The sequence below is a fragment of the Coffea arabica genome, chromosome 2e (assembly GCF_036785885.1).
Source record: "Coffea arabica cultivar ET-39 chromosome 2e, Coffea Arabica ET-39 HiFi, whole genome shotgun sequence".
Classification (NCBI taxonomy): Eukaryota; Viridiplantae; Streptophyta; class Magnoliopsida; order Gentianales; family Rubiaceae; genus Coffea; species Coffea arabica.
The window spans coordinates 25,661,167-25,672,160 of NC_092313.1; the positions used below are offsets into that span (position 1 = coordinate 25,661,167).

General features: G+C 34.4%; 1 protein-coding gene across 1 annotated transcript; it reads right to left on the reverse strand.

The window, feature by feature from the left end:
* Positions 1-490: 490 nt before the first annotated feature.
* On the reverse strand, positions 491-7,133 carry LOC113732151 (uridine 5'-monophosphate synthase). Its single transcript, XM_027257798.2, has 7 exons — positions 6,506-7,133; positions 5,826-6,162; positions 3,976-4,059; positions 2,515-2,597; positions 2,339-2,426; positions 2,000-2,254; positions 491-1,096 (listed from the first exon to the last, which is right to left on the reverse strand). The coding sequence occupies exons 1-7, from the start codon at positions 6,976-6,978 to the stop codon at positions 968-970; spliced, it is 1,449 nt and encodes a 482-aa protein (XP_027113599.2). The 5' UTR covers positions 6,979-7,133; the 3' UTR covers positions 491-967.
* Positions 7,134-10,994: the final 3,861 nt, after the last annotated feature.

The window sequence follows — 10,994 nt, forward strand, 5'->3', positions numbered from 1 at the left end:
TCAACCATTCATGGACTCAAAAATATCAAATTGAAAATGGATTTGCGTATACTCCCCCGTCCCACTTTGATAGTCCTGTTTTTTTTTTCACACAGTTTAAGAAAAAATAGTTAACTTTATTGGAAAAGTAAATTTAGATTGCTATTTTCCTAAAATACCCTCACATTAAATAGAGTACAACTTTATAGGAACTTGAATTGATAGTAAAAAAAAAATCAACTCTCATTAAATGGAGTAAATTTATAGTTACAACAACTTACATTGAATAAGGATATTTTAAAAAAATTAAAATACAACTACATTCTTGAATTGAAAAGTGAACTACAATTTGGAACAGACGAAAAAGGAAAACAAGACTATTAAAGTGGAACGGAGGGAGTAATTTTCAAGGAAAAAGACAACATTCACAAATCTCAATTAGTGTACTTATAGCATAAGCCTCAAGGAGTGTATTATTATAACTGAAATCTCAATTGGTAGACTTATAGCGTAAACCATAATGACCGTAATCTATTTCAGATAAACTACAAAAGATTGTTCATACATGAACCGCTCATACTTGATTGCTTATTAAGGCCTTTATTTTTTTTTTGGTCTGTGCATGTTGGACCGATTGACAAGGGTTTGCAACTAGTCAAAAAGAAGATGAACGGACGAGTTTTAAGATTCTCACTGGCTTCATCAGTACTTATTTGAAGCACATCAGTGAATCTCACGTCAGCTTGATGCAGTCAATAATCTGCTTCTGTCATGCTCTTGGTAACTAGAGGCCAATGACAATATTCAATCAAACACCATAGCCAGGCAACTTCATTGAATGAAATTGGCAGCCCCAAGCATTTATGCTAAAAATTGGCACACTAGCTCTGATTTTATTTGTGGAAACAATGCATTGAAGCCTTCAAAAAACCCGTCAAATCTTTGTAATAACAAGCCGAAAAGGAAACACACATCTGCATCCGCTTCTCTATTTGCAATGAAGTAAATACGCATCCCATCCTTGAAGCCTGTATTCCCGAGCTACCTCAGCAGGGTTAGCAGCCTTTATAATTCCACGCCCAACAATTATTATGTCACTGCCTCTTTCAGAAATGACCTAAAAATACATGCTTATGTCAGATCATACGAGGGTTGTTATTACATAAGCATGTAAAATTTCCCTACGCTATCTAATTAGGAAATTCCTTAAAGAAAAAACATACAAATCCAGTCAGCGATCAAAAAAATCATAACCCTAAGTATTCTCTGCAGTCTATGCATGTGAGCAGTGTAAAACTAGCCAGCACATTGCACTGGTTCTCAACTTTTGCAGTTGGTTTCGCAGGGCACACAGACTAAAATGGTACACCCTCATTAAGTATGATTTCTGTGTTAATCAATTTTTACTTTTACAATGCCAAATTTGAGCCCACCCCAAAAATACTTCAAAATTTTAAACTGGACTCAACTGGAGAAAAACCTTGAAATTTGCCTAATCAAACGGATGAAATTGACTAGAGCTTGACCCCATGAACATTTGTTCAAACCCAATTCAAATAATAATCAAGCTACAGCCTACACCCAAATACGATTCAAAGTTGTGAAAAGCACCAAATTAAGCTTAAAGGTTGTAATTTTTATCACCATTATCCAAATAACGTGAAATTTCTTGTTACACATTGTAAAACTAGCCAGCACATTGCACTTGATCTCGATTTTTGCAGTTTTTTTTTTTTTTTTTGCAGGACAACGCAAGATTAAAATGGTAAACTCTCGTTAAGTATGATTTCTGTGTTAATCAATTTTTGCATTTACAATGCTCAATTTCAGCTCACAGCCCAAAAAGTTTTTGCCAACCTTGTGCCTAATGCACGAAAAGATGTCCAGAACTTCTAAAAACTAAATCCAACTAGGCCTCTTACCAATAGCAAAATTTGCACCAAAAGGAAGTAATCCCCTTAATCTTTTAGCTAGTGCATGGAACTACAAGGAAGACCTGATAAAAGAAAATTGAACTTACAGAAAATGGGGTGTTATATTGCTGGCCCAAAGCATCTCCACCTTTCGCCAATTGAACTCCAGGGGTTGCATGAATTAAGGCTGGATTTCCTGGTCCACTAGGCCATGATGCAGGATTAACAGAAATGAATCCAATAACAAAATCTGAATGGCCCTCAGCAATTTTGACAGCAGCAGCTGTGTAATCTCCTTTAGCGAAATTACCAGATGAACTCATTTCTGCTAGTAGCAACAAGCCCCTACCACGAGGCAAACCCTAATTACAGCATTCCAATCAAATGTAAGTATCTCTAGAAGCTCACCACCGAAAAAAAAATAAACATTAAGTACATATCCAAACCTTCAATTTCAACCCATCAACAATTCCCGGACCTGAAACAATGTGAGCGTTGACTATATCTGCCCAATCCAATATTTTAAAGATTCCCCTGCAGAAAATACAAGCAAATTTTTTGACACTTGATTGTAAATATCAAAGGATAAATGAACATATATTGCAGGGAGCTGTGGTCTCACCCTTCATATTGCATTGTCACAGTATTACCAATGTCAGCAAATTTACGATCTTCAAATATTAAGAAGTTGTGTTTTTCTGCAATCTTCAGAAATATTTCATGATCAGCTTTCATCCAGGAAACTCAGCTAATAAAAACCTCAATACACTGCAGAATCGTGTTATCAAAACATGTGATAGATTCTCATTGTTCTGCTTGTTTCCCAAAGACAAAAGCATGATGCAGGGTATTATAAAAAGCAAGAAACCAGTAAAATTAGGGTTGTTCAAATGGAAAGAGCAAATTTAAGTTCAAAATCAGTCAACTGGGAGACAAGACAGAAACATATGCAATCAGATTCAAGAAACTTATCCTGTGTTTCACAATTTTACCAAATATTGAACTGGCTAAAATTTCACTTTTAAGTACCTCAAGCCAACCATGAAGCAGATAAAATGGGAAGAATTGTCAAAGTATAAATAATTTCTAAGTGAAGGATGCATTGTGAATAGAAGCACTATTAGGCAAAGCTATTTTAATAGCATAACAGCCTATAGATAGCTTTACTGCCTCCGTAAGAATAATCTAACACAACTGATTAAAGTGCTGATCTGTGAAAACTGTGGCAGTAGATAATTGAGATTTTTTATTCAACATTGGAATTGCAAGAAAACCCTCAAGTCTCAACTAGACAAGCATATTAATCTATGCAAGCTGAGAGTTCAATTGACAAGACATTAGTTAGCATTCTACACTATTTTTGATGGGAAAAAAATCTAAATTGCCACTGAAATGAATGGATACTTAGCATAATCCAGAAGAAATAGAATCAAATTACCAATCTCAGTCCATGAGCATTTCATTAAACAGACATTCTGCTACCATGTCTTATTGCTACAGGCGCCAAAGGTTGTTACCCAATTGGCATCTTTCAAACAAGGGGTAGGAAAAGTTATGCGTATCTAACTACCTAACTGGTTTTCTCTACATACATATCTTGATACTCAAAACCACTCTGTTCATCAGGCCAAGTGAACAGTACATACGCTATTGATGGCCTTTTAATAATTATCCCAAGCAAGAAAAATTATGAAGTGCATTCCTTAACAAAACAAAAGAAATAGAGGCAATACATTAGCAAGTTTTAGGAAATCTACAAGGATGAAGTCAAATAAACAGAAATCATTAAGCCTGGTTATATCATCTTAATATGTCTAAAATCTAAAGAATAACACCACTATTCACAAATATGAGCAAAGCACTGCCAGACTTTTTCTTTTTCCTTTTTCAAGTTTGTAAAGGGGTGGGGGCTTGCTTAAATGTGTCACAATATAAATGCAAAGGAAATCAATTCTCCAAGCCTTCCTCCCAAGTACCTAAAAGTTAGAACACAACAGCAAGACAGCAAATGTCCATTGTTTTGGCCAACACCTTTATTTGCATTCAAGTTGATCCTATAAAAAGCTGAAAGACCGAAATTTACCGAGCGAAGTTTAGAGCCAAAATCAGGGGTGAAATCAGGCAAGATATCCACATGGGTTTTCAGCATGCAGATTTCAGGTCCAACCTGCAAGAATATCCATAGGCATACAAGCAAAATAAGTTTTTCAGCACTGGTCATCCTCCATATGTTGTTCTCTTCTACTTACTAGTAACATGTTTTCTTTATTCAGGACAAAACCAGTGCAGTTGATTGAGAAATAAAGGAAATAATCTACCATAAAGCACAAACAAACGAAATATTTTGTTCAACATGATATAAACAAGTACCATATGGTAAGTACCAATACCATATGGCACTAATATACTTCTATTGGGCATATATGTACACCGCAATTGACGTCTGACTAGGATAGCTATTCTAACAGAGGTTTTGTCCAAGTCTCATCAACAAATGCAGCTATCATCTCTTCTCCTTAATCCCACCCACAACTTCACAGTGAAAAGGAATTTAACAGCAGTGCCTCCATCACGAATGTAGTATATAAGTGTATTTATGCTTTTAATGCTGGTCATAAGCAGAGAAAGAATAGTGAGGCAGCCTTGGAGGAGTGAAGCTGTTCAAGAATGGAGGAAGAGGGTTCAATTATCAAACTCTGGAAAGTAAGAAGGCTTTCTCTGTGTGCGTGTGCATGAGAGAGAGAGAGCCTCCAGTTCACACTTTGGGTAAGACTTCTTTAATTCGCTAGAAAGTAAAATGTTCAATCTTCTGTAATTTTCATAAAAGCAGAAGGAAACATAACTAATAATTAAACGAGCCTCAAGATTTTGGTATCCCAGAAATTTTATGATAGAACGGAATGCAGAGAACCATATATTAATTTTTTCTACACTTGCAAAGAAACATTGTAATTAGTAATGCAACGAACAACCTGCAACAACGCCTAGTGATTTGCACTGGCCTAACTATCCAAACAGCATCCTGTTAATCTTCTTTCTATAGAGGACCTCTGATCCTTTGAATATAATAAGGTATATTAAGAGGTACTAAAAGGGCCTAACCCACAGATTCAACCTGGTAATTATCTTCTAATATGATAAAAAAATATCAACAGAAGTAATATTCTTCCATTAACATTCAAAAAAATCCTGTAAACTTTTAAATCATATTCGTTAAACCAATCGACAATCAAGCACTGTGCCTAGAATGTGTTATAATTTTGGGAAGAACCTAAAAGAAGCTGTCATACACAACTGTATACAAAAACCCCCAAAAAAAATGATTGTTTTAGAAAATTGTCAAGCACTGTCCCTCACACGTGTCATAATATGAGGAGAACCATAATAGCTTTCAATTTCAAAAGCAGCTTCTAATAAACAGGAAAAAAATTCTATCCAGCATTGTTTTTCATCCTTTCTCAAATCAAGCATTCTATCAAACAGTTCTTCATCCTAGTAATGATTTCCTTGTGACAGTTCTCAACCATTCGTTCATGTAAAAATTAAGAATAAAAACAACACCTTTTCCCAAGTTCTCTTTCAAACATATAATTCCATTGAGATGGTAGGGAGTCAAAAAATATGACCATTTATAAGCAATAAAGATTTCTTTCTTATGGTTCCTTCTACCTCCAACTTTATATAAATCTTCAAGAACTATCTAATCTTTTTACACTTTAAATCCCCAATCTTAAACAGTGCACTTAACAAAGGAAAATGTTTTCCCATCCAGTACTGCCTGGCCCTCACAAAGATAAGGAAGATTGAAGAGCTATAGAGCATTCCATTAGGCGGAGTCACCCTCCCTAAAACAAAAGAAGTTCGAACAGTAAAGATATATTCCTGCACATTTGCCACTGTTCTTTTATTTAATTTTTTTCGCTTAAATCTCACCTTGTCTGCTATATCAAGCAACTCAGCAGCAGTCGCAACATCAGCAGCCAAGCATAAGTTGGTCTCCTTTTGTATCATTATCTCAAACAGCTTTTTCCCTGTTGGATTCTTTGCCAGTCTCACCCTCTCGCCATATGGCAACCTAAACTTGACCTTTTCTGGAGCAGCCACGGGGACTGCCACCTTCCGATTCTCCTCCAAAAACTGCATCACCATCTTCTCTGTTTCCTCTGACACCCTTCCCTTTTCCTTCAGTATCCTCACCATCTCAGTCAACTTAACCATTGAATGCAATGTAATCCCATTTTCTGCCAAGTTCTCCCGCCCTCCTTGTTCCCTTTCACCCAAAAACGATTAAATCTTGTGAAAATAAAACATGGTGTTGATAATAAATTTGTTATTGAACTGAGTTGTTCCTCAGATACCAAATCAAATTTAATAGGATCAAAAGACCAGAAAATAGCACTTCACGAAAGCCTAACTGCAATCGCTCATTGCTATTCATCAAAAAAAAAAGACAAAAAAACATTCACAGTAGTGGTAAACAAGCAAAAGACAGTATCAAAGAAACAACTCAAATAAGGGGAAAAAAAAACATTTGTACTGATGCACGAATTTTTACACTAATTATCACAGGACAATTACATGTATAGGGTTCAAGAATTGATAGTTGGTAGTACCTATCGATCATAACAACGGCATCGGTGACTTTGAGTCCCGCATGGCGGAGGGGAGAGGCGGTTTCGAGAACCGATGCGCCGGAGGTGACGAGGTCCTCAATAATGAGACAAATTTGGTTAGGTTCAAAGGCGCCCTCAATGGTTTTGGCAGTGCCATAGTCTTTAACCTCTTTGCGTCGCATGAGCATGGGTATATTGTTGGCGACGGAGACACAGGTGGCAATGGGGAGGGCGGTGTATGGAACACCGCAAACGACGTCATACCTAGTGGAGGAAGGGAGAGTGGAAACGAGGGTTTGGGAGATTTGCCGGAGAAGTGCAGGGTAAGATACTATGAGACGCAGGTCTATGTAGATCGGAGAAGAGATGCCTGATTTTAACTTGAAATTGCCAAATTTTACGGCAGAGATGTCGTGGAGTTGCAGGATTAAATTCTCCATGGTTGATGATACTGACGATGAAGATGATGACATTCCCCTTCAAACTAAAATAATTTTTTTTTCCTTGGAAACAAATGGAAGAACAGCAAATGATTTGCCACAACCAATTTGTTTATAGGATTCTATTATACGGGTAGTGTGAATCACACCCTTTTATTTGCTATTTAAAGTAGCCTGGGCTTTCGGTGGATTTATACAGAACTTAATTTTGACTCTTTAAGAGACTTTTTCGTATGATTTTTGACTCCAATGAGTAATATTTGGGGTCGAACCTCCGCAGCAACATCGACTTCTCCGTGCATCTAACGTGCTAGGTCTGATTGGAGCGCTGGGCCAGGTCGAAGTGGGATTAGTCGGGCCACCTTTACGGACTTGATCCGGACACCCACTCCGTCGACAGAAAAAAAAAAAAAAAGAGTAATACTTTGGGATTAAACTAAGTTTCTCGCAAATTGGGAGCGAATTTATAAGCAACATTGTCAAGTTTATTTTAACTATCAAGAGAATTTTTAGTACGACCTTCCGCTCCAATAAACAATGCTCTGTATTTGTTTACGAGGGTATTAATTTTTATCTAAAAAGGAGGCAATTAAAGTGTTTTCCCAAAAGATTAAGTGAAAATCCTTAAGAAATTTGATCTAACTAAATAACTAAATATAAGACTAACTTTGGCTCTCCTTATTTAGGAGGGATTAAAAGTATTTTGACATCAGTAGGTAATCCTAAATATTTAGTGTAAACAAATATAGAAGGGAACTAAAGTAGTGGTTTTCTTCTAAAGAACATTTATTTTTGTTTGAAAATTTTAAGCAAATTTTTCATTGGCCTTTACCTTTAACTTTTAGTTTTAATTTAGGAGAGAACTACTTAATATTCTTGGAAAATTCATGAGGGAGTCCAAAGAAAATACAAGACCTTTGACTCCAATACAATATTTAGGAAATGAAAAATCGTTCAAAACATTTTTCAAATTTTATAAAATAATTTTTTTCTTTCGTCACTTTTAAAAGTATAATTTTACATCCGTTACAAATTTACATTGATCAAATTTGGTCCCTACCTAGGTTTCCGACTAGTTTTTAATTGGAATCCACCACATGTCTTGCACGTGATAATTTTTAAAGGGCAAAATTGTCAAATTAAATTTTATATAATCCGATTCATAGTCCATCACATTTCATAAAATATATTTTTCTATCTCTTACATTTTACAAAATGAATTTTTTCATCCCTTATTGATCATATGCACGAATAGCTTTTTTTAAAATAAATATATATATATATTTGATTTCACTTGAATAGTACAAATAACATGTAATATATCTCTATTTTTTTTAGTGTAAGCGGAAGGGTTCGAATCTGAAACCTCTTACTTATACTAAAGATAACAACGGGGCGGGGTTGGAGTGGGGGACAGGGGAGAGGTTGGGGCCAAATTCCCCCCGCCCCCGCCCCTCCCCCGCTCCCCCCACCTCGTCCCCACCCCGCCCTGCTTCCCCAGCGGGTGCCCCCGTGGGGCTAATAAAAATTTGTTCTATATTTTTATTATAGTTAAATTTTAGCAAATAATCAACTACTAAAATATTAACACATCACCAAATTATTATTCATTGTAATTTCACAATTGAAATTTATAAAAACAATCAAACAAAAGTTATTTGAATACAATCCAACATGATGAAATAAATACAACTAAAATAGTCAAGTTTTCACTTTTTGCACAAATACAATCACTAATTCATTATTGTACTTGTGTTTTTTTTTTGAGAAAAAAATGTTATTGTATTAAATGTAATTAGGATTTAGTATAAATGTATTAGTAAATTTAGTATAACCAATTAATAATTTGTATTAGTATACATATATAATTATTAGTATAATTGATAATATCAATTATATTACATATACTAATATACATTATATAATACATATAAAATATTATTATCATAAGTTTGTAACTAATTAAATTATATATTATATATGTAATTATATACGTATATTTTTTTTTTAAACAGTTGGTGGGGCGGGGGTACACTCCCCTGCTCCCCCCCCGGGGTCCAGTTTCTAAGAGGAGAGAAAAAAAATTCCCCCCTCCCCGCCCCCGCCCCCGCCCCAACCCCCGTCCCATTGCCATCCTTACTTATACTCCCTCTCCTATACCACCCTATCAACTTGTTCAAATGAAATCTATTTTTTTTTTAGTATAAGCGAGAGGGTTCGAATCTGAGACCTCTCACTTACACTCCCTCTCCTGTACCATCCTATCAGCTTGTTCAAATGAAATCAAATAGAGATATATTACATGATATTTGTAGTGTTTAAATGAAATCAAATAGACATATGTATGAATTTTCATAAATAAGAAAAAAATTATTCGTACACATGTTATAAAATGAATTTTTTCATCCCTCATCGATCATTTGTTTGAATATTTTTTTAAACCCATATATATCTATTTGATTTCACCTGAACAGTATGAATAGCATGTAATATACTCTATTTGATTTTACCCATAACTACAATTAGCTTGTTGAGGTGAAATCAAGTAAAAATATATTACATGCTATTTGTATTGTTCAGGTGAAATCAAATAGACATATACATGGATTTTTAAGAATAAGAAAAAACTATTTGTACACATGATCAATGAGGGATGAAAATTTTTATTTTGTGAAATGTGAGCGACAAAAAAATTCATTTTATGAAATGCAAGGGATGAAAATATTCATTTTATGAAATACGAGGGACTGTGGATCAGATTATGTGAAATATAATCCGACAACTTTACCCCTAAAAAATGATCACGTGTAAGACACGTGATGGATTCCGATAAAAAACTATTCGAAAATCTAGATAGAGACCAAATTTGACTAATGTGAATTTCTAAGGGATGTAAAATAATACTTTTAAAAGTGAGGGATAAAAAAATTATTTTGCAAAATGTGAGAGACGTTTTGAATGATTTTTCCTTTAGGAAATGAATGAATTATTTTCATGGTAACTTTAGGTGGAAATCCCAAAAAATTGGTGCAAGTAAATATATGCGATAACCCAGCTACTACTTCAAAAAAATTGATTTTTGTTGAATTTTTTTATTTCATGGTAAATTTGAGAGAGACTCCAAATAAGTTGACTGTAAATAACTATTGGGTTCAATACTATATTTAGGGAAGAACTAAACAATTTCACGATAAATTTACGTTGAATTAAAAAATAATTTGGTTTAAATATGCAAGGAAAACCAATTAGTGTTTTATTAAAAATATATTAATTGTATCCAAAAAATTGGCATGAATTCTTAATTCTTAAAAGGCCTTTTCCTTTGACAGCTTTTATTCTGAAGCGAACTAAACTTTTCTAACTCTAAATTTAGGAGGGAGTCTAAGAAAATTTTACATAGATATAGGAGGAGACCAAATAGAGTTTTTTTTTAAAGTATATAATTTCGTTTGAAAACTTTGACGTAAATTTTGAAAGGAACCAGAAATATAAGAATAGTTAATAAAACTTATTGTTGATGTTATAAGCGTGTCGTGTTAGAAAGTGAGGATTAAAGTGTCAACTCTTAACTACTAATACGCACACTTGTCAACCACGGATCCTACTACTACCCATTTTGTATATGTGTCAAAATTGTGTTCACCTAATTGGGAAATAATATTTTTTAAAATCTTATTTCAATCAAGTTTTTATTAAGTGGCATTTGTGTGGTTCCATCGTGTCGAAATCAAAATTGCCACCCCTACTTTTTATTGTATTTGGGACTTTTTAGTGGGGTCAAGGAAAAATAAAGGAAAGTGAGGAAGTTAGAATTGGTTAATTAAACTATTTTTGAGAAAAGTAAGACAATGAAAGTTGTAAATGAATCTGTTTTAGGGAAACATGCTGTTTAATCTCGAATATTTAGCACCTATGCAGTATTCGTTCTTAAAGTTTCAACAAAAACAAATATGGTCCCTAACATTTAGCACCTATGCAATTTAAGTCTCTAGCAAGAACAAAGCTAGTCAACAATTTGTCCAATTTGAAGTAGATTTAGAATAATTGAA

What these genes read in the sequence shown, in the direction of transcription:
- LOC113732151 (XM_027257798.2), bottom strand. Translation starts at nt 6,978, where the DNA reads ATGTCATCATCTTCATCGTCAGTATCATCAACCATGGAGAATTTAATC. An exon ending in TGCTTGATATAGCAGACAAG is followed by an intron (nt 4,060 to 5,825) that starts GTGAGATTTAAG and finishes ATATTCTTGCAG; the next exon opens with GTTGGACCTGAAATCTGCAT. An exon ending in AATATAACACCCCATTTTCT is followed by an intron (nt 1,097 to 1,999) that starts GTAAGTTCAATT and finishes ATGTATTTTTAG; the next exon opens with GTCATTTCTGAAAGAGGCAG.